The sequence below is a fragment of the Columba livia genome, chromosome 3 (assembly GCF_036013475.1).
Source record: "Columba livia isolate bColLiv1 breed racing homer chromosome 3, bColLiv1.pat.W.v2, whole genome shotgun sequence".
In the NCBI taxonomy this organism is placed as follows: domain Eukaryota; kingdom Metazoa; phylum Chordata; class Aves; order Columbiformes; family Columbidae; genus Columba; species Columba livia.
In genome coordinates, this window is record NC_088604.1 from 121,509,401 (window position 1) to 121,533,252 (window position 23,852).

A 23,852-nucleotide genomic window follows, 5' to 3' on the forward strand; every position below is an offset into this window, starting at 1 on the left:
GGAGAAGCTGTTTTCACTGATACCACACACCTAGAACTCAAAATCAGGAGCAAGTCACACAAGTCACTGTGTTTGTAGCTTCTGGGCGCAGGTGATGTAAAAAATAATTTTGAGCTCGCGCTTGTTCCGCTTCCATTGTCGATGTGATTGCAGCCGCGAAACGCACAAGATTGCGGTGTTCTACATCGCGGAGGGCCAGGAGGACAAGTGCTCCATCCTCTCCAACGCCAGGGGCAGCCAGGCCTATGAAGACTTCGTGGCTGGGCTGGGCTGGGAGGTAAGGGTCAGAAACGGAGGCAAGCTGACAGACGGGGTCTGGAGACCCACGCACGTCGGTGTAAACCAGTCAACATAGGTGAATGGAAAACGAACTGCTTGTATTGCGGCGTGTTCTTTAACGCTCAAAAGAAATAAAAGGCAAACTTTAATACACGCTCACACTTAGCAACACTTAGATCACCTTTTTAGCAGAATTGTGGCGATGCACGCGCTACTTGTGGGTGGACGCATCCTGCCTGCTTCCGAGGGGCAGGCCGTGCTGCAGGACCTTTCTGCTTCCTGCAACTGCATCCTTCAGAGCTGTAGCATCATTTTTCCTTAACTTTAGCTCCTTGTAGCCCGTTTTGTGCTCAGACCACTTACCCAACCACAGGACTGCTCTATGAAGGATGAAGACGTTTGGTTTTAGTTTGTATTGTTGAAATGGCGTGTCAGTAACCTAAATGACATGAACATGTATGTTTTTTTGAAATGTCTAGTAGCTGCGTTTCATGTTTAGGGATTTAATTCTATAGCGGTAAATCCACCAAGCCTTGATATAGAAATAAACACTGATTATTCATCAGGCTTTTTGGATTTAATCTAATGATGACTTCCACTCGATCAGGTTGACCTCTCGACACACGGCGGGTTCATGGGCGGCCTGCAGCGCAACGGCAGCACGGGACAGACGGCGCCCTATTACGCTACCTCCACCGTGGAAATCATATTTCACGTGTCTACCAGAATGCCATCGGACTCCGACGATTCACTGACCAAAAAGGTACGTAACAGCTCCAGCTGTCCGTAGTCTGAAGGGCTTCAATTGAAGTTTAAACTGGAAGCAGCCTGTGCTAGCGGGTCCGAGCTGGCCGTGTTCGCTGCGCCACGTGCTGCGCTGCAGCCGGATTATCGGAATTAAATGGCATCTAAATTCTGGATTCTGAAACATAATTAACATTTCCATGGTAGCCTCGAATACTACCATTAGTAATAATATTAGCAATAATTTCATTTGTGTGTTGCCTGCCTGCCAAAACTTGTCGTTTGGTGGAACAAAACAACCAAATGCAGCATAATAAAACCTTACAGCTGGATTGTCCAGCGCGGAACAGAAAAGTGAAAGAGAAGCGGCAAGCACAGTCCCCAGAGCAGCCGGCTGATATTTAAAGCCATTATCTGCTTATTCACAATTGTGACGAGCGGGCTGGGCTGCAGAGATGGCAGAACGCAGCCCGGAGTGCTGCTGGGATCCGTGCGGAGTCGTTTGTCTTCACTAACAGGGAATAATTTGAGGTTATGGTGCCTGCCAACTGCTGCCTACAGTCAAAGGAGGTTTTAGGTGCCTACCAAATCTTTGCCTTTTTAATTAGGATTGGCAATTTGTCCCGCGTAGGTTGTTAACGTGCGTTAACAATGCGACTACAGCCACCCAGCCTACCGTGTGAGGCTGTTGTGCTCTGAAAGTTACCTGTCACTGGGTGACGGCGTTTGTTGTCCGGTTTCAAGGTAACACGTGCTTTTCCTCAGAATACAAAGGTGGCATTTGCGATTCCCAGGCCTGAAAACTTGCCCAGCATTTAATAGTAAAGCTGGATCTTTTTTCCTTTTTATTGTAATGCCTGTCATTAAAAAAAAGAAGTCAACAAAATTACATGTTTCTCTTGATGTGTGCAACTCGTTATCTTCATGTTAGTGGATTTACGTGGCTATGGAAAAAACAATCGGAGTATTTGAGGGTAGAGGAGTAGGACTGTGGTACGTTTTAAGAGGCTGTTTGGTCTCTATCACTTCCCCAGGGTAGGACTACTTGTATTTTTATTGTTCCTGGCCAGTATTTATCCAGCTGCTAGTTAAAAACTCCAGTGGTGAATGCTTCACAGTTTCCCTAGGCAACCTGCTCCTATGCTCCACTTTTCGTACCATGAGAAAATTTCTTGTAGCATCTATTTTGCTTCAATTTGAGCCCATTTATTCTTGCCCTGTTCCACGTGGATATGGAGAACAGGTTATTTTGCGGCAGACTTATTTGTGTTTGAGAGCTGCTGCCGTGTCTTTCCCAGTTTTATTTTTCGTACACGAATTGCGGCCGTTCAGCCCGAGCTTGCGTTGTAAGCCGTGGCTCCGGATGTTGTGTTGGCATGGCAGAGGCAGCGCAATGTCGTCTGGCTGTTGAGTAATACGGGCCTGGGAGAGCAGAGCGCTCGGGCTGACAGGGCTACCGCAGGGGGAAAACCGGGGCTTAATTGCCAGCGGTCTACTTTACTAATTCCCCTAATTCCCACCCACGTTAGAGATTAACACAGACATTGAGAGAGTCTGGTTATTCTGTTTAATTGTCCTCCCGATGTTTCCTTTAAGAGAATTTGTTCTTTGTGAGAAAGAAAAAGCAAAAGCATTTAGTAGTCGCCAGCCTCCAAGTCTTGAAGTGCTGGGAAACAAGGCCAGCTCAGTACAAATTATCCACAGAAAATACCACAAAATAATTGCTTTAAGACTTAAAAAAACACCCTTAAATCTGCTATAGGAGCGGAACCCCGCGGGGATCAAACCGTGTGTTGTGTGAAGGAAACAAAGCTCCGAGCAGGCGATGGAGCTGGGGAGCAGGGACACCAGGTGACTTCAGAGGTCTCTTGACGCGCAGCCTTCCAGGGCTCCCGACACAGCGGGTCTGCGAGCAAGCCCGTATTCCTGTGCCCGTTAGCGTAGGCTTCTTAACAAATCCTACAGAACCGCAGCAGAGAGCAGAGGCCAGGTGCCCTTAGCAGCACTGTCACATTTCTGGTAGGTCTCTGATTCGTTGCAAATGCTGACGGCTGGCCTAGCCTGCGTTCCAAACCGGCGTTTTGAGCGTGAGTGGGTATCCAAACCATTTCCTCCTGCTAGAACTCTTACAGTGTCGGTTTTGGACACGTCTCTCGTGCTGCCCGGCCGCGGGGGCCCGTACCGACACCCGTGAGGGCAAGGACACCGGCACTCTGCAACACCCACCCGCAGCCCACAGCCCTCGCACGTGCGGAGCACAGCTGGCCTGTGCTGGACAAGACACGCGTGCCCTTAAGCAAGAGGAAGGTGCGTTTATTTCCCCCATGTGTCGATGCTGCCCTTGCAAACTCTGCAATACCTGATCAGGAGTTGTGATCAAGCTGTTCGGTACCTGCTCCATTTAACGCGTGCTGTGATAGAGCTCAGTGTGCTGCGGGAGGACAGCGCTGCTGGCAGGAGAAAATCTTCCCGTGTTGCCCATCAGGGTGCAGCGGGGGCCACAGCTATTTTGTCCTTGCCTTCCCCCTGCTTCCATCAGATAGGGTTGCATGGATACTATCAGGGATCCGAGGTGCCCCTTATCTCCGAGCATGTCATTTCTGCAGTTCGTGCTTGTTTTGCCCGCAGCCAGCAGGAAGAATTGAATGCGGCTGGGCGAGCCTGGCTTGCGGCGAGCTGAACAGACGGGCTGACCACCTGCTGGCCGGGGACGCGGTGCAGCAGGCCGTAAATTCTGGGGCTGGGGAATTAAGCAGATGCAGTAATTTCACTTAAAGACGTTATTATGGTTCTTTATTTTTACTGAACACAAGAGGATAAATTCATTTCTGGTATGAACTCACAAGGATAAGTGTGCGTCCACGGAGGATGAACTCGGCCCCTTATTTTTGTGCAGTGCGGTTGTAATTGGCAGTTTGTATTCCTTTATTTGACATATATGCTGACATATTATATTGCTCATTCGGGGAAAAAAAGAAATAAAAAACCCCTCCAAATAAGTCTTCGCCCTGGAAGAATCTTTTCTAGAGAACAGTCAGAATTCAGGTGATAGCTTTTGGTGCTGTGAGGTTCAGCGTTGTGGGTTCTCAATTTTTATCTGTCTCGTGGCAAGAATGAAAATCGATCAGAGTAACAGCATCCTGCCTTCTTCTGTCTTGTTCCACCTAAATTGCACCTAACGGTTTGAAAATGAGCCACAGAATTTTTAAGTGATTTATTCCATCTCCTGCATTGTCATAGCAGAACTTTTTCAATTCAGAAACGCGGTTGCAACCCCACACTGAACTCTTGCTCCTTCGCTGCAGAAATTTGTTAGCCGGGGCTAGATTAGATTTTTAGCAGCTAATCTAGCTGCTGTAGGGGTTCGCAAAGTGGGGACAGAGCTGTGCTATTGGATTTGTCCAATTCATTTGACTCCAGGACTATAATTGCACTTATGTCTTACAAGGCTTTTATAGCCTAGGGCTGGCGAGCAGCAGAAAAACAAATTGGCAGTGATACAGTACGAGTGAAAGGGAATGAAAGGCGCACATTATCAGTCTCCAGGCAGCGCTGCTCTGGCAGGAAGTTTCCTGCTTAATTTACAAATAAAACTTAGATTTTCGGATGGGTCCGCTGTCAGGCAGACAATGGGGACGTCAGGCCGGCCGTTCCTCCCGCGGCAGCAGCCGCCGCACTCCCCGCGAGCAGGAATTCTTGCGCCAAGCAGACGACCGCGCTGGGGCCAGCTGGCCGCTAACGCAATTAGCGGGAGGGCCGGGGAGGAAGGACGGACGGACGGGGTCAGGCGGGCGGTGGGTGCGCGGGGCTGGGACACGCGGATCGCGTCCCGCCCGCCAGAGCCGTGTGCCGGCCCGGGGAGCCCGTGTGCCGGCCCGAACGGGCTGTTCCGTGGTGTGCCGGCTGCAAACACACGCGTTGGGGAGGAGAAGCCATCCTGGTTCCATGAGCTGCCTTCCCCGAACAGACATCCTTCAAGTCCGCAATAAACATCTGACCGCTCGTGGTGGAGCTGGTCTGGTTTTTGGTCTTGCTTTTTAATATAGATCTTATTTCCTGGCTGCTTTGGGATTTATTTTCCCCCCACCCCTGTACTGCCTGGGGGGCGCAGTAGGGGACCAGGTCCCAGCGCATCGTCTGTCTCGCTTTGTACCTGTAAGCAACACTTCCTTGTGTCCGTCAGGGTACCAGGTCTGCCCCGCAGCTTGGATTTTGGATGAGGGATACAGGAAAATAGCAGCTGGTTTGTTGGCACTGATAAGATTATTACAATGTCTTCTTTCAATGAAATTATCTTTCAAGAACAAATACTTTTGATTAATACCGATTTTATATATGTAACATGTTACCTTATGAATGCCATGGTTACGGGTGTATGACTTGAGAAGGACGCCAGGCAGTAGGTCAAGGTTTAGAGTGGGTTCCTGGCGTTGTAGCCACGGTGGGAATTTGTCACCACACCGTGTTTGCAGGACTGCGAGCACGCAGCCATCTCGTCCTGTCCCAAACACGCTCAGCAAGCCTCGGTTCATCTCGCTTCTCCCTGTTTACTGAGCTCTGCGCTCTTGGGTGTGATACAAGTACAAAGCGTATTGGGATTCTTCAGTATGAAGAGTGTTTTACTATTATCAGAATAGTTCCTTGTGATTTAAAGGGCGTCTCTTAAGCATCATTTGGATGTATTTTTGTCCGTGTTTTTCCAGCTATGGATCACCCCAAAAGCAGCCGCAGGCTGGGCAGCGCACAGCCCTGGCAGAAGAGCTGCGGTCGCGCTGTGGGACGCCCCGTGCCGCTGGACGGCTGCATCACCTCCCGGAGATCTGGTTCCCTGTTTATTTGCTGGGCGGTTGGCAGCAGAGGCTGCCGAGCCCTGCCGGCGGGGCTTTCTCCGCGCTGTGGCGCCGGTGCCGGGACTCTGGCCGTCCGTCCCCGCTGGGCTCTCCCGGGCCGCGGCAGTTCCCGGCCCGGCGCAGCGTGCGGGACGTGGAGCCTTGAGCCGGCCCAGCGCCGGGGTTTTCAGGCTAAACCTTAGACCTGGCTTTTCATGGCCTCTGAGGTGACCCCGCTGCAGCTGTGCACAGACAGGGAGAGCAGGGTTTGGTGTACACGCAAACCACCGCTTAGTGCTGCGCTGTGGTACCATCAACGTGAGCATCTTCCTGGATGTTACTTTCTTTTTACTGAACAATTCAGAAAATACAAGAGAATGCACAGGAATCAAGATGACCATGAGAACAGTGATTTATACTGATTTTTGCAAAGCTCCAGTAAATAATATTTTTAATGTTTCCTTGATTTTATAAGAGACGACGTTTGTATTTTCTTCAATCAGACCTAAAAATGTCTTTTATTCCTAGGTGTACATGAAATACAACTCTTTATCTTCTGTCTCATTTAAACTAAGCTGCGAATCCAAGTGACTCTGCGAACAGCATTATTTTACTGTGCTAGAGTGCGAGCTGCAGGCAGAGCTGGTGGTTTGAACGTTTGATTCTCACAAGGATTAGGTTTTGGCCATGCCCGCTTTGCCCCCGGTGCGGAGGAGCGAGTCTCTGCTTTCCATGGCGCTGCCCGGCTCTGCGAGGGGTGCCCGGGGCTGTGCTGTGGGCCGGCAGGAGGCACCTTGGCATGATTAGCCGTTATTTAGCAAGGAAAATCGCTGCTGCCTTCCCCTCCTTCCCCCGCGCGCAGGGACGGTGCCGCGGCAGAGCCGTGCTCGGGCTCCTTTGTTCGCTCCGCTGTGCACATTGTTCCAGGGGCTCGCACCAAATTGGGGGGGTGGGCTTTTAAGCTTTAAGCAGGACTTAAATTCTCTTTATGCTTCGTGCTGGCGTTCTGAGTGTGGATTAAATTTTAACTTTAAAGCTTACAGTTGAAACTATTGTGCGTAGCTTTACGTGATTGCCAAATACTTTTTGCCATCTGTTAGATCACCTCCCGTTCCCGCAGTAACAAAGCAAACACACGGGCTTTCAGATGCGTTTCGTAGACATCACGTTTAAATTTAGTCCATTTTTGGGGCAACTCTGCTCCAAATACAAAGGTAACTCCCACAGTATTTCCCCTTCTTCCCGGATATTTTGCTTATGTTTTCAAACAAAACTCCTCTCCAGAGTCATCAGGAGATATTTGTAATGTGATAAATTCAGCAATAGCGCTTCGTGATTGCAAGTTTCTCGACGTCCTGAGCCAAGGCGTTTTGTGTTTCTGTGACAGCCACCTTATTTCAGCCAGAATAGGACGTTCTGCTGGCTAATGTTTTGCTCTAGTAATTCAGATTTCCATCTCGAATTATTGTAGGTAATGTACATTTACATATCGTGCTAATGGCTAGTTTGATAATTACTTAATTAAGCCATCAGACAACAATGCGTTCTGAAGGCAGCGGATTATTTAGCTGATCTTTTCATGAGCAACTGGAGAAAAACAATATTTTAACTTTTTCCGTAATGAAATATTTCTACTATTGAGCATTGTAATTCAATTTGTAAGCCGTGACCCCTCATAAACTGTTGTTATCACTCTGATTAATAAAGAGCCAATTTGCTGTTGCAGCTTCGTCACTTGGGGAATGATGAGGTTCACATCGTCTGGTCTGAGCACACCAGGAACTACCGCAGAGGCATTATTCCCACCGATTTTGGAGACGTTCTAATTGTTATTTACCCCATGAAGAACCACATGTTTTTCATAGAGATAATGAAGAAACCGGAGGTACGTTTTGGCTGCTTTATTGCATCTGTCATATGGGTTATGTGAGTGACCAAGGTTTTGTTGCTTACGTGGAGCTCGGTGGTTTGGACCGTGGGGTTTTTGTTCCAGAAAATAGGAACTGTAGTGTGTTGGTCTCGGTCTAAAGGTATGCTGAGCAATGGGCTTGTATTTTAAAACTAGAATTATTGGTAGCCATGGAAATGGCTCCTACTTCAGTTTATATTCATGCTTAGTGCTTAAGGAAATATTTCCAAATTCTCAGGAGTTATTGTACAAATAACAGTGTTTAAAATCACTGTGACTTTCCAACGTGAGGCAATAAAAGCAAAATAATACAGGTTTAAGTTCCTTACTTGCTGTGAATTCACCCCACAGGGCTTTGTTAGTGTTGTCCATAGGGTGCTGTGCGTAGCCTCACGTGTGTTTGAGACTCCATCAGAACCGGGCTCTGGATGGTGCAGGCAGCGCGCGTCCTTACATCAAACTGAGCATTGGACACTTAGTTTTGTGTTCAAATCATTGTTATGCAACCACGTTTTAGACTTGTTTTGGAAATAATGATTTTGTTTTTCCTTTGCCAAATATCAGGGGTGCGTGCATGTACATCTGCGCATACGTGTAAAGAAAGCTACTTAAATGCTTGTCTGTACATTATAGATGCAAAAATGCACATGAAATATACTTCCTGAAAGCAGTCATTGTGACCAATACCGTTTCCCTTAAACGAGGGACGGTGTTTGTCCGAGAGGAGAAGCGGCAGTGCAGAAATGCACAGACCAGAGGACAGATGTCCCAGCTGCGCACAACGCTTCGACCTGGGAGTGGCGGAGCTTTAATCCATTAACAACCAGCGGTTTGCCAGTAGACGTTTCCAACTTGCAAATTTGTTCTGTGTTGAAGTGTAGAGGGTTTTTGCCCTGTGCTCGGTTTCTGAGCACTGCAGTTCACCTCTGGAAGTGTTAGCATTTACCGCTCCAGCGGGAAAATCGGGATTTAGCGTTACAAACCTGCTTGGAAATTGTGCGAACCAATGGAGAAAAGCTATGTCATCTTACATATTAGTCAAAAGCAGCCAGCGGGCAGAAAGAATAATAGCTAACTGGAAATTTAGTGTTATCCCTACGTTTAAAGTACAAACCATTACAATGTAATAAAATTAATCCAGACATTTCCAGGGCAAGTGTGGCTGACCTTTTGTTCACCAGCCACTGACCCCAGGGTGAATGAAAGAGCCTCGCGGAGAGAAATGGCTGTTGTTTGGCTTGGGTCCCTGGTATTTAAATTGCATTCCCTAATCAAATGAAAAGGCTGTCCTCTCTATCAGGTTACAGAATCCATGGCAACATTTGGCCTTTTATATACATAATGTTAGCCTTTTTGTTTGCGTCTAAGTAGAGACACCTGGAGCAATGTTAACATTAACCGATTTAGCATTAATAGCTTCATTATATAAGAATTTCTGATCAGATAGCTGTTACTTTTGTTAGATTGCTTCAGCTTGTATTGTTTTCATTTTTTATCTCCCTGCTTGGCAACCGGGCAATGATTTGCAAATTTTTTTTGTCTTGATTAATTAAGCAATATAATTATCAGGAACCGTGATGCAGTCTTTGCTCCACAAAGCTTCTGGGGGAAGACAATAGTAAGTCTGTTAGTGTGAATGCATTCCACGCGTCACAGATGCATGAGGATATTCCGAACAATGAGGGGAAAAGCTGCCTGCGAAAGAGGACAAAGCATGCCAGGCAGACTCGACACACTGCACATACCGCCAGGGACATACTGCGGCTTCCCTGGGACACAGATGCCTCGTTAGATTGCGGCTAGTCAGCAGAGATTAATTCTCAGCCATTTGGTACAATAATTTACCCATTCCCCACTCTTTTAACTAGCCCTGCTTGCTGGAGAGGGGACGGCTTTGTGCTCAAAGGGTTTATTTGACCTCGCCTACTTTTACTGCGCGCAACAGAAATCATTATTTTTTTCTTAGAAATTGTAATGAAGCAGGTGTTTGCAACGGGCTGAATATTAATTTTTGTTTCATGGGTAACTTGCACTGACATTTGGAGAACACAAGGAAGGGGATATTTCCCTTTACTCTTTTGTTCGGTTTGGTTTTAATTGATTCCTGTCAAAGCATCCTGGATTTTCTGTAGCCGCTCAAGCCCCGTTTTGCTCCGGCGTGTTTGATCCCAGCTCGGGGCGGCGCGAGGAGGGAGCTGTCCCCGCGCCCGGCCGCTCCCCGCTCCGTCACAGCGCCCGTGCGGATGGGAGCGGACCCCGCGCGGCCCGCCGGCTCTGCCGCCCCCCGGCCTGGCCGGCGGCTCCGCCGGGAACCAGCAGCTCCGGCTGCGGCTCCCGGAGCCGCGGGAACGAGAGCCAGCCCTGTCCTGCCCGAGCTCCTTTTTCCGTGCACCAGCGAGTGCTGACTTTGCACGGTGAAAAACGCCTGCTTTTTGGGAAAACGTGTGCCTGGGACACAGGCCGGGGGATAATCTGTTGCATTATTTGGGAGCTTGAGAAAAAGCCAACCAAACCAAGACGCTGGCGGGCTCGGCGGCAGAGCACGGGTGGCGCTGGGAACGCGCTCGCTCTCGGGGCTGGGCTGGAAGGGGCCGCCGGTGCCGGGCAGCGGGAGTTACCATAGGGGACAGGCGTTCCTGGAGTCCGACTGTCAAACCTTCGGATGAAACCCTTGTTAAACTCTTTGGTTGCAAGTGTCAGATTGGAGGTATTTTTTATAAATTTGCTGGAAAGTGCCCACAGTTTGTTTTTGGTTTTGTTTTTTTCTTTTTTTTTTTTAATGTGAGCATGTATATATGTGTATGTATTTATATACACACATACATAAGGTGTATCAGATATACACACCCTGTCTACATTTTAAGTATCTAAATTCTGTAATGCTGTGTTAAGAAAATGGGCCACAGTCTCTAGACTCCAGCTGGTTTTGACTTCAAATATCCTGTTTGTATGTTGGTGTAATTGTAACACTAGTAGGCACTTAATCTCCTTATTTGCAGTTATATAAAAATACACGTTTACAGTTTTTTCCTCCTTTTGACAATACTTGATAAAGAGTATGTGCTGCACATTTCACCTGGAAATGTAATTGCTTCGAGAGGAACAACTTGATGCTCTAGAACATTGTCACTTTGGTGGCACAGGTTGTTCTTCCTGTCACCCGTATTTCCAGCTGCCTCGGTAGTAATGCTAGCATGAAAAAGAAAGAAGGCAGAACCCCTGTGGAAACATCTTACACTGATCTATTGTTTGAGGAGCAGGAAATCATCTGAAGTAAAGGAATGACCAAATAACTGTGTGAAAAGACAGCTGTCATTTGCAGATGTTATATTAAACCCAAATTTCTGCTGTAATTCATTGCCACTTCTAATTAGTGGAATTCCCTAGATGCAGGGGATTTATATTATTCCCTTTGTCCGTTTATTGAATGACTGTCACAGTCACCCACAAGCAGTTGAAGAAGAATAATAGAGGGTATTTATTTATGTGATAAGCCTCTGTACAGATGGAAAAAAAATCTATAGCTTAAATATTAATAATCGCTGCCAGCTTCTGTTCGGGGGGTTGTTGGCGCTTTGGGGTTTTTTCATTGTGAAAGGGAAGGGGGTTTGCTGCTTGCAAGTACTCCAGTTTGTTCTCTGGAGGCATGAGGGGTGTCTGGGTCAGGTGTGTGCGGTTCCGGACTCTCCCCTCTGCGCTGCCCTGTCCCTTTGGCCGGCAGCTGTGGTTGGTGGCACGGGGGGGACGGCGTGCCCTGGGCAGCCCGTGTCGCTGTCCCCACCACCTCCTGCGTCCCACTGACCTGCCCTGCTTGGAGCACCTCCATTAGTAAGTTTTGTTTCCTTCCTTGAAGCCCATGGAAGGAGTTTATAGAGGATTGTCTAAAACAAATATTTCTTTGCAATAACTCCTGCCTGTGTCGGGTTCAGCCGGGGAGTCAGGGTCTCCTCTTGGGACGCAGGACAGGAGGCGGCTCTTAATATCCACTCAAATTGGAACATCAGTGTCAAATTCACAGAAGTTGCTCCCGCGCTCTACACCATCCTTTTGTCTTCCACCGCCTCGCCTTTACATGCCTGGTTTTTGCTTTGGGGCCCGCAGGTGCCGTTTTTTGGCCCCCTCTTCAACGGAGCCATCGTGACGGCGACGCTGCTGCCCAGCCTCATCTGCGCCACGTGCATCAACGCCAGCAGAGCCGTCAAGTCGCTCATCCCGCTCTACCAGAGCTTGTATCCTTTCTGCCGCCGCGCCAGGCTCCCGCCGCGGGGCCCCGCTTCCAGCGTCCTGCTGGGACAGGTAAGCTGGACTCGGAGTCCTGCCCCTTCGCTGTCGCTGCGAAAGGCCAAAGCTTTCCCCACGTCAAACTCAACGTTTTCAGTTGTTCGCGCTCGGTTGCCATCCAGTGTGTTAAAAATAAGATCGTAACATCACAAGTGTTCTCACCAGCGGCTTCAGACGGGCTCGCTGGCGGTGGGCTTGGACTTAACACTGATGCTTTGAACTGTAAGTAATGGTAACTCTTGGTTTTCTTTCGCGCTATAGAAGTTATCTGTGGTGTACGTTAGGCTAACACAGAGAGCTCGGTGTGTGCTGGTCTTATTCAGAGAAGCAGGCTCATGAACTTGGCTTGGACTAGTAACACAGACGGGCTTTGGCCTCAGATGCGCATGTTTCACCTCCTGAATTCCAGTTCTGTTCCAGCCACATCTGAATTTGGGTGTTTTCAGAAGACGTTTTGTGACAGGTGCTGGAAGGTAACTAGGGGGTGCTTCTCTGTCACAGGACTTGTAGCACAGACTTCTTTATTCTTGCGCGATAGACGGACTAACAGCATCATTACAGGTTTGCACTTATTCCGGGATTTTCTCATAATGCCATAATTATGCTAGAAACACTTTATAGCTTGTTTTGTTAATCATATCGCTTACCTCGGGACCAACGCTCACTGCGCTTCGTTCCCTTTGGGGAGCTTTTGACTGGAGTATTTTTCTGACCGTGCGACTTTGAGTAAGAGTTTGTGAATGAAGTGTTTTGATCTTTGAGAGAACATTGATTAATTAGTTTGAGATGCACATTTTTAAAAAACAAAATATCCTCAAAATACTGTGGTTTGTTTTTTTTATAGGCTAGGTTTTATTCGGTATGCTTTGCAAAAGTCATCAGAAGCTAAAAGTAGTGTTGTGGTTGAGTAAATTTGTATTTCATTAATTTCATTGCGTACACGTTTGAAAACAAAGGTGGTGGTTGTGTAAGCAGTTGAGGGCAAACCCGTGGCAGTACCTAACAGATGATTCAAATCTTGCCAGGTTTTCTACTTTTGTTTCACAAGAGCAATCTAGCTAATTACTAAAATTCTTCTATGCAGAATTTAGCTTAATCCATCTGCCGCTGTAGACGACGTGTAACAATAAAATAGCAGTGTGGTAAAGCTAACGCAAGTAGCGGCGCTCCCCTCGCTCCGTTCGAGCGCTCCCCTCGCTCCGTTCGAGCGCTCCCCTCGCTCCGTTCGAGCGCTCCCCTCGCTCCGTTGTTCGAGCGCTCCCCTCGCTCCGTTGTTCGAGCGCTCCCCTCGCTCCGTTCGAGCGCTCCCGTCCCGTCCTGCCCCGCTCTCCGCGCCCCCAGCCCGCTGAGCTGCCGCTGCCAGCCCGCTCGCTCTCGGGTCCCCCGTCCCCAGGGAGACGGCGCCGCGCAGATATGACAGCACGTGCCGCTGCTCAGCATATGTCGGAGGTCTCGCTGAAACGGCATCTGGCCCCGGATTCTTTTCTTCCTTTTTTTTTGTGCCTGCTTTTGCCCCGGCGATATCTGTAGTGAATCGACTGCTGCTTGTCTGTTTGATAAATGAAAGCGGGTTGAGAAACTCCTGAAACCAGGGGAAGATTGTGCAGTGGGAAGATCCCACCAGCATGACAGTGGAGCTGTCCATAACGCTCACTGTACACAATAAAACGCTTGTAGTTGTACTAAAATTCTTAATGAGCCAGAAATTGACAGGTAGCTGTACAGATGCGTGCAGGTGGCGTGTGACCTGCCTGGTGCAGGGACATCACTGTGCGTTCCCAGAGCTTGCTGTTGCGGTTTGCCTGTGTCCAAAGTCAGCGTCTGTAAGAGAAGGGTGAGGAGCCAAAAATGTTCCTGACTCAGGTGTGGTTAGAACTTGACCTGGTGCTGCAATTCTGTGGTGGTGGGACACTGCAATGGGACACTGTATCTGCGGTGCTGGAGCAGCGGCAGAGCCCTGGCAGGGGTGGCATCCCCACTCCGAGGGACACAGAGCCCTGGCAGGGGTGACATCCCCACTCTCAGGGACACAGAGCCCTGGCAGGGGTGACATCCCCACTCTGAGGGACACAGAGCCCTGGCAGGGGTGACATCCCCACTCTCAGGGACACAGAGCCCTGGCAGGGGTGACATCCCCACTCTGAGGGACACAGAGCCCTGGCAGGGGTGACATCCCCACTCTGAGGGACACAGAGCCCTGGCAGGGGTGACATCCCCACTCCGAGGGACACAGAGCCCTGGCAGGGGTGACGTCCCCACTCCGAGGGACACAGAGCCCTGGCAGGGGTGACATCCCCACTCCGAGGGACACAGAGCCCTGGCAGGGGAGACGTCCCCACTCCGAGGGACACAGAGCCCTGGCAGGGGAGACGTCCCCACTCCGAGGGACACAGAGCCCTGGCAGGGGTGACATCCCCACTCTGAGGGACACAGAGCCCTGGCAGGGGTGACATCCCCACTCTGAGGGACACAGAGCCCTGGCAGGGGTGACATCCCCAACCTGGGGGACGTGGAGCATGGCAGGGGTGATGTCCCCACTCCAGGGGACACAGAGCCCTGGCAGGGATGACATCCCCAACCCAGAGGACATGGAGCAGGGCAGGAGTGATGTCCCCACTCCAGGGGACACAGAGCCCTGGCAGGGGTGACGTCCCCACTCCGAGGGACACAGAGCCCTGGCAGGGGTGGCATCCCCGACCCGGGGGACGTGGAGCGTGGCGGGTGACATCCCCTGGAGCCCTGGCCGGGAGCGCGGGGCGGCCGTGCTGTGTGCCGGGAGCGGGGACAGCATCTTGCCAGCAGTGACAGCTGAAGTCACTTGTTGGGAAGTCTGTAAACTCCGGTTACAGCTGCACTTGTCAGGGGCTTTAAGGGAAGTGTAATCAGGCACAGAGATTAATTTGCATCTCAATTAGGCCGGAGTCAGGAGGAAGCAGAGGGTCTGTTGCTGGAAGGTTGTGGCAGAAATCTCCTGGGCACAAAGGGCTCACAGCCCGGTGCTCCAGCCAGCGAGGACAATGTCCCAGCGCCGTTTCCATGGGGACCAGGACCGCAGCGCGCGGGAGCATCTCGCTGTGCTGCAGCCGCCTGGGCCTGTGACACAAATTCCACTGCCGTGCCCAAATACGCTTTTTCTGTTGGAAATCTCCTTGGAAATGAGGAAGGTAACTGTGGCAGACCACATTAGATTGTTTTAAAATCTTCTTTTGTGTGCTTATGTAACTGTTTCTGTTTCAAGAAAGTCACTAGGGTAGGAGAAGTAGTAACTAAAAAATAAATAACCGTATTTAAACTTGAGTTTTAAGCCATTCTTTGTACAGGTCCAACAGCGTGTGCAGGCGTTACACGGGGGCAAAGCCGGGCAGTTAACGCGGAGCTCAGTTGTGTTCTGAGCGGTTACAGCTCAGTGTCTCTGTAGCTGCTGCAGTGTGTCCATGGCCGTGGGCTATTATACACTGGTATATGTTCAAAATGCCCACTTTTCAGGTGTACATTCATTCGCGGGGCGGTGGAGCGCTGAGCGGAGCGGCTGCAGGCTGCTGCTCCAGCGTTTTTCAGCTCCTCCGCTGAAAAACGCTGCTTTTTAGTTGAAACGTGGTTTTGATGTTATTTGCAGGATCTTACCGGTTTTTCCTCTGCCATTGCAAATAGCTGTGGTACCCGCAGTCGCACCCGGTGTCCCTGACTGCGTTTGAAGAGAAGCGGGGGAGCTGTGACACGTCTGGTGTCACCGTTTGGGAGCAGCCTGCGCCAGGGCGGCCCGTGTCCAGTTGGCCTCTTCCTCACGTTCTTCATTGATTTCTCGTTGTCTTGGAATTATTTTTGTAGCAATTTAAGCTATGTCTATCTTTCTGTGAATGAATAAATAGGGAGTTAGTTCCTGTTGGGGCTTATTGACAATTAACATGTTTATTATAGAATTACCTTTTTAAGCAGTCTCACTTTTTAGATGCATTGGTTTGGTCTTATGGAAAGAAAAGGGGTTTGTTCTTGTTCTGCCTGTTGATTCCTTGTGCTTTTCATACTCTTGTGTAGCATCTGGAGGAGACTGTAGTGCTGTGTTACCCTGTAGGGAAGGAACAACCATGGGGTGGGTGTGCGGGAACAACCATGGGGTGGGTGTGCGGGAACAACCATGGGGTGGGTGTGCGGGAACAACCATGGGGTGGGTGTGCGGGAACAACCATGGGGTGGGTGTGCAGGAACAACCATCGGTGGGGTGGGCGTGCAGGAACAACCATCGGTGGGGTGGGTGTGCAGACTCGTGTCTGCCAGGCGCTGCTTCTGCTGCTCAGACTGTGCGTTCCTGGTGGCTGTGCAGGGGCTCTTGGAGATGTAATCCCAGCAAATCTCTGGTATAAGCTGTGCTGCTTCTGCCTTTTTCATTAATATCAACAGAATTATACAAGGCCTGACCTAAATACTCTTAGCCTGGGAAGAAAAAAACCTGGCGGCAGCGAGGTTGAGCACTGGATGTCACCGTTGTCCTGCCTGCAGTTCGTGGTCCTGTTTGGGGCCGGAGGCGAGCACAGCCCTTACCTTGGAGAAGTCATCTGGGACACAAATAACTGAGTGTTTTACCCACTGCAGTGAATATGGGATGCCTGCTTAACCATACCAAACTAGGAGCTCATTAGGATAAAATCAAAGGACCGTCTAAATATGTATCAAAATTGATATCCGTATCTTTAGTTCGTTATAGTCCATCCAGATATTAACTCATCTACTGCATATTTGTACATATTGTCTGGAATCGAGATTAAGCAAAGAATATCAACTTTGAATTCTGAATTAATTCCTTTTGTTGGTTTAAGCCAATTACTGATTAACTTAGCGGAGCAACTGGGCTGCTCACCTGCTTTATCAGGGACTGAGAAAGCGAGAGGTTTGTGTGATGGACTTAATGGTGTGCGTGGCCATCAGAGCCGGTAGGTGCTCAGAACGGCAGATGCCTGAAAGCACATTTTGCCCACATTTCAAAATGTGCTTTGTTGATCTTGCACTTAGAACTCTGCTTTGGTTATAAAGGGGTGTTTGATCGTACTGTGAAAATAAAATAGAAAGCCTTTTTAGAGAAGGGTGCACAATTTGTTCCCTTTATTTCATCCAAAGAAGTTATGCCCTCAAGCTATAGGGATGCTGTTAGGAATGACTATGAAATTCTAAAGCATGTGTCAGCGGAGCTGTGACAATTTATGTGACACGGCATCTGACGGTTTTCTGCCGCAGCGGTGGGCCCTGGCTCTCGGGAGAGCTGCTGCAGCCAGCCCTGGCTGCGTCCGCGGGGAGCGGCGCTGCGCTCGCCCTGCCCGCCTCTGGGGCTGGGACCGGCAGGTGTGGGGCTGGGACCGGCAGGTGTGGGGCTGGGCCGCCACTGTCTGCATGGAGCACCCCTGAGCTCCTCCAGCGCCGCTCCCCGCCGCAGCCGATCGATGGCCGGGCTGCCGTCTCCGCGGTGCCTCCTCCCCTCCTCGCAGCCAGAACCTTCCCCGGGCAGCGATCGATGCCTCTAATCTGCTCCAGCCTGTAGTAAGTCATGCGAGGCAAAGCTTTTAGGTGGCATTACACGGGATTGTGGAGGCGGCTCTTCAGCTCTTATTCATCCTGCTCTTCATAGACTTGCCGAGAAATCTACTGCATCCCGCTTGTGAATATATAAAGAGTATATAACGCTGCTGCGGATTCAAACTTTGCGTGCTGCTGGATGACGCACGGACACCGTGGGTTTAAACGTCCCTGGTTTTGTGCATGCACCTGCACACGCGTGTCCCCGCTGCCAGTCCCTTGCCGCGCAGTCTGGTGCGTGGTGCCGTAGGCGATGGCAGGGCCGGCGCACGGAGCTGCGCGTCCCCGCAGCACAGTGCGTGTGTCCGCTGTCACACGGGCATCGCTGTTCTGCTGCAGGCTGGAAGCTGTAAAGATCGCTGAGAAAGCCCCCAGCGAATTCTGCAGCGGAGCTGTAAGCAGCACTGACGGCTGCAGTGCCCGGTGCTGATGGCTGTGCAGCCAGAGTAAATAAACCCAGCCGCTCCGAAGGCTTTTATTTGCTAAGTGCTTTAATGGGTAGCTCCAAAAATGAACCTGTGGTTAAGTGACGTCACGAAGTAATGGTCCTTCAAACGAAAAGTGAATTCGCTGTGTGATGTGTGTCAGAAGCGTGTGCGTGGGGGGAACTCGGCTCTGGATTTGTTAAATGATGGAGATGTGCGCTAGTTGAAAACAACATTCCTAAAATACGTAGCTGTACCTCTTCAGCCTCTGGCACAGACTGGAAAGTCATGATCTTGCTGGGGTAGCATAGTACGTAAAGTATAAGGAGCAGATCAGGACTGGGAATTGGGATTTTGGATCTTAACTCTCCTCTGCCATGGAGCAGCTGCTGCTTCGAGTGAAACACTTGCTTTCTTTATTCCGTTCCTTCACCGGTAATATTTGTTCATTAATAATTTTGCAGGAAACCGGGCTTTTTATTTAAGCACTGCTGTAAACTTGTGTCCTCGCGCTGAATCGAACTTGAGCTGTGCAGAAGGGTTCTGGCACGGGGCCGCTCTTAGGATAGCTTTTAACGATTTCTTAGATCCAGTGCTGAGTAACCTTTATCCAGGGTGAGTCTGTAAAAGGCCAGTGCAGCTCTTTGTGTCCTCGGAGGCAAAACGCAGTGATGTCTCTGCCGGGCCGTGCCCCTCCATCCTGTGTGCAACCAGGGGTCTCTGTCAGGTTTGACAGAGCAAAGCCAATACACGCAGGGTACTACTCAGCACTCGATTCCATCTTACAGTGCTTTTGGGGGTGTTTTTTGTTTGGTTGTTCATCCGATTTCTTTTTCCTATTTATCCACCAGACAAAGGGGTCTGTGTTCTTTGTATTTCCAAGGCAAGTTTTGGTGATTTTTGCCGTTCCGCGCCTGGTAGCTCGGAAGGGACTCACGTAGCTAAACCCTCCGATGCATCTTGTGGATGCTGTGTGTTTCTGAGGGGTGTTTTGCTTTGGCTCCTGTCCCAGGCGGGTGAGAAGCCCGGGACAAAGTGTGCGCGGCGGCGCTGGCAGCGCGGCGGCTCACCAGCTGTTCGGCCGCTCGGCCCCGTGTCCGGCGGCCCCGCCGCAGCGCCAGCCGCTCCGCTGGGGACGCCACGTGGCCCCGCGCGGGCCCTCGCATGGCATATGGTGTCTGCGGCCATACAAGATGCAAAACTATTCTGCCGCTAATGCACAATGACTCATAGCATTGCTAATTTTTCCAACAAAAGCCCACTTCCACACCCACACTTTTAACCCCTCAGGCTAAAAAGCCTCTTCTTTAGTTTCAAAGCCCTGGAAATGTGAGGAGGTGGCTACATGAAACCCTGTATTTATTTAAGGCATATTCAAGTTCTAACAGTTATTTTAAATTTTGGTAAACCACAGTTTGGAAACCGCTGTTCTAACGTACGGCATTTTGTTTATTCCAAAGCAAATTAATTGTCAAATGTTGTGAGTGTTTAATTATTTGGTAGTTTTCAAATTTTTAATAGTTTTTAATTTTTTTTGGTAGTTTTTAATTTTTTGGCAGTTTTGAATTTTTTGGTAGTTTTAATTTTGGGGTAGTTTTTAATATTTTAGTAGTTTTGAATTTTTTGGTAGTTTTTGAATTTTTTGGTAGTTTTTGAATTTTTTGGCAGTTTTGAATTTTTGGTAGTTTTAAAATTTTTGGTAGTTTTTAAATTTTTGGGCAGTTTTGAATTTTTGGGCAGTTTTGAATTTTTGGGCAGTTTTGAATTTTTGGGTAGTAGTTATGTATTACAAAAACAGTCAGAAGTCAGCGTAGATAATAAGAATACATTTTCATTTTAAAAAAGAATCAAAGCAATGTAGTTAGTACATCTACACGACTGTATATCACAGCACAAGTCACCCAGCCGCTTATTGTAAGAAGCTTGTACCATTTCCCTATACAGCAGCTCTTTGGGGAGAAACACCAGACACTTTCCAACTGGAGGGAGCTGCTGGTGTCACCGATGCTGGTTCTTAACCTCCCCGGCTAATCCCTTTGTGCGCAATGTACAGCGATCGTTTCTGTGTTTTAATAACATCAAGTTAAATTACCCCGAGTAATTTAGATTAAAAGGACGCATCCTGATTTCCGCAGAGTAATCATCAAATTAAACTGTGGAATTTGGAGAAAGCTGCAGCGCGTCCTGCGTGCGGGTTGTGTGAAGCCTTGGCGGCGGCGCGGTGCGGGGCCGGGCGGTGCGGGGCCGGGCGGTGCGGGGCCGGGCGGTGCGGGGCCGGGCGGTGCGGGGCCGGGCGGTGCGGGGCCGGGCGGTGCGGGGCCGGCGGTGTGGGGCCGGGCAGTGCGGGGCCGGGCGGTGCGGGGCAGGCGGTGCGGAGCCAAGCGCCGCTGTTGTTGGACACAAAGCCGGGCGGCAGCAACCGCCCGCTCCCGGCCACAAAGGGACAAAGGCACCCGCGCTCACAACCGGCTCCCGGCTCGGTGCTGAGCTTGACTCGAGCTGGACCGGACGCCCCGGGCCCATCCTGCGCCGCTGTGCTCAGCGCACGGGCCGTGGCATTGCCGAGCCTGTTCTGCGGGAGCTGCTTCAGTGCCGTCCTCAGAGCCTGTGTCAGTTTTTGAAGAGGAAAGGCTTTCCCTCGGCGTGTGCTGAAAAGCTTGTAAAGCCGTCCTGTTGCTGGGGACTGTTGAACTAGGTGGGGGACATGAGCGTGAAAGCAGCAAGAGAGAGGAATAGGAGAGAGCTGGTGGTTTTTAGCGGGTTTATTGGCTGGCACATTTGTGTTTTTTCCTTCCTCACTATCGTACTTTTGTGTGTGTTTCACAGTCAGATTAACTGTCAGGGTTCTAGTGCATAAACAGGAGCAGATGGCTTTTAACGATTTCTTAAATCCGATGCTAAGTAACAATCTAGTACCCGTACAGCGTTTTCTGGTTCAGGTGTGGGGGTTGTGTTTTGTGGGTTTTTCGTGTGTGTGGTGGGTTTTTGTTGTTGTTTTGTTCTGTTGTGGGTTTTTTGCGTGTGTTTGGTTTTTATTTTGTTTTACCTCAGCTCATTTGCTGTGTTGAAATCCTGCCTGTGAACTGGCCCGGGCCAGGCTTTGACGAGAACCTGTGACATCTGCTCAACAGCTGGAACTGTTGTACCTCCGTGGGATCCCGGGTCTCCTCCCCTGTCACCGGAGTCGCCATGTGCTGATCCCACCTCCTCAGTGGGGCAGGGCGGTGTGGGGCAGGGCGGTGTGGGGCGGGCAGCTGGGGCTCATTGCCCCGGGAAGTCACAGCGTTATCCCTGCGACAAACATCCCGGCCTTAGTTCAGCTTTTCAGAGCCGCGAAGCGTTGGTACCAAAAACGCATCGTTGGGAAAGTGAAGTCATTAAAGCCCAGAGAGCAACGTGAAGCTGGCGTGCGCTGCCCTTTGCTCTTGCTGCTGAAGCTCTCCCGCAGTCGGTGCCGTAGCGTGACTGATTCTCTTCCCTGGATTGCGGGTTGGCTTCTGGAGCACCTGGAGCCGTGGCTGCCACACTAACGCCGTTAAAGCGACACGAGTGTGGCAGACAGATGATAAAGGTGTAGAGCCCTCACTGGGGAGCAAGCACTGGAGCTGATGCTCAAACTCCGCGTCTCCAGGTGAGCTCCTCCCTGGCTGTTGGTGCCCGTCCCCCTCCACACCTTCCTCTCCCTGTCCAGCATCTGCTGCAGCTGGAACTCGGGCTCTGCAGACACCGCGTCCCCAGCGCTGCAGCGGTGAGATGTGGAAGTGACGGGGGTCCTTAATTTTTAACCAAAGCTCCCTGTTATTGAAAGGTTTGGCATTGTAGGAATAGCAGCTACACGTGCAGTTACCAGCTTTGAATGACCCTCGGCCCCCCAGTTTTCTGGGGAGCTGCGTTTTCTAGTTGTGCCAGTCTTGAGCAGCCTCAGTAGCTGACGCTTGACATCTCCATTTCGCTGGCAAGATAAAAAGAAACACGGGTGTCTTTATTTTCAACAGCGTGCCACAAAGGGTTCCCCTTTCCTGCGTTTCGCGGGGTTATTTGTGGAGCGTTGCCGCGTCTCTTTGCTGCAGTAACCCCTCGGCACCGCGCTGCTCGGCGGCTGCTGCGTCCCCAGCGTGGGGACGGGACGGGACGGGACGGGACAGCCCTCCCGTTCAGTCACAGCGCTGCCGCCCGGGGCTGCGGCAGAGGAGCCCTCAGCGGCTTTAATTCAGACCCCGGTTCTTTACAGGCTTCCGCAGAGCCTGTTGGCTTTTGTGCTCCCGTGTTTTATGACTTGTTGCCATGATAATTCAGCTCATCTTACAGGTTTCTCTAATTGTGATTGATGTGTAATCATTCATTTTATTGAACCTCATTAAGGTCTGCGAACCTCTGTACCAACTTACAGTAATTAGAGCCCAGATAGCCATTCCATCTGTTCACAAGCACTGTTTAATTAATGAACTTTTAACGTGTTCTTTGCCTTGTAAAAGCGCTCAGTATTCTCGAGTTGTTGAATGGGATTTGCATGCCAGCATTTCCGTTTATGTTAAATGCCACAGCAACACCGTTTTGGAATCCCTAAAGTCAACACGCGCAGTCCCGGCGCCTCGGAGGGCGAAGCGGGGAGATTCCACTCTGAGTTTCAGTTTTTCACGGCGATTCCAGTATCTGTAAAACTGGTGCGTACAGATAAAAGGCTTATGTGGACTTTAGTGTTCTTTTTAATGCCCAAACCAACGATTTGTGGTGTTCCCTTGTATCATCAAAGAAGATATACAGACGCTAGTAAACAAAACGTTTCATTTTTCGTTTTAGCGCTTACTGGGAGAAATGAGAAATACCGTGTCTGCAGAGACACATTTTCCTCCCCTTGTATTTCATGTATTCCAGCTTTTTGTTACACTGAGAGCATCAGGACTGAGCTTTAGTTTTTTCCCGTAGTGTTTGAGTATAATGAGATTTGAGGACAGAGTGGAACCGGTGCTGCTGGGGTTACCATAGGGACTGTGGGGATAATGGCCCAGAATTGCGAGACAGCGGTAGGGCAGGAGCCGTGGCTGCCTGGAGCGCGCTGCCGCGCTCCCTGCGTGTGCTGAGTCAATGCTTCGCGCAGGGGGAATTAACAGTTGTGGCTTTAAAAACGAAAGTAAATTTCTGTTCCCTGCTCAGACAGAAGAGGCGACATTTGGAGAGTGTCAGGATTTTCGAGAAAACAGCCTCTAAAGAGTGTCTGTAAAGAACGTGTGGTCAAATAGCCGTGCTGAATGTGCCCGTCCGGTTCCTGCCCAGCGGCTCTGGAGCTGGGGAGATCAGTAAGGGACAAAAGGACGTTTTCCTGGGACGCTCTGGCATTCATGATCTGTTGCTGGTTTTTATCCACGGCACGGTGTGGCAGTGGTGCTGTACCTAATTAGGACTGATCTGCGTTTACCTTAAATATTCAGGACAGGAATTAAGCTGTGCTTCTCGGGTCCCTCCAAGTCCCTTTCAGCATCCGCGGGCAGACAATCTGCTGTGGTCCCACCTCATCCCCTGTGTCCCATGTCCTGGGGAGGCACAGTACATGTGGCCCAGCCCCTGTCCCACCTCATCCCCTGTGTTCATGTCCTGGTGAACACAGCATGCAGCCCAGCCCCTGTCCCACCTCATCCCCATGTCCCGTGTCCTGGGGAGGCACAGCACGTGTGGCCCAGCCCTGGGGACAGTTCCTGGTGCCACAGGACCAGGAGCCCTGTCTGTTCTGCAGCATTGCGGTGCCCAGCGCCAGGCACAGTAAACTTCTCGGACACATTCACCTTTTGTGGGTTTTCCTGGTGCCACTGTCCTCTTCTGGAC

The 23,852-nt window shown here is 50.3% G+C and overlaps 1 protein-coding gene across 8 annotated transcripts in view; it reads left to right on the forward strand.

Moving 5' to 3' along the window:
* Nucleotides 1-23,852, forward strand: part of RALGAPA2 (Ral GTPase activating protein catalytic subunit alpha 2) — a 90,088-nt gene that overhangs the window by 45,436 nt on the left and 20,800 nt on the right. For all 8 annotated transcript variants that reach the window (XR_010471823.1, XM_065059448.1, XM_065059449.1 and 5 more), the window contains 4 exons: nucleotides 154-277; nucleotides 887-1,042; nucleotides 7,579-7,737; nucleotides 11,863-11,990. Coding sequence is in view for 7 of the 8 variants with exons in the window: in XM_065059448.1 (XP_064915520.1) it covers nucleotides 154-277; nucleotides 887-1,042; nucleotides 7,579-7,737; nucleotides 11,863-11,990 (567 nt within the window). In the remaining variant the exon portion in view is untranslated. The remainder of the gene's footprint in view (nucleotides 1-153; nucleotides 278-886; nucleotides 1,043-7,578; nucleotides 7,738-11,862; nucleotides 11,991-23,852) is intronic.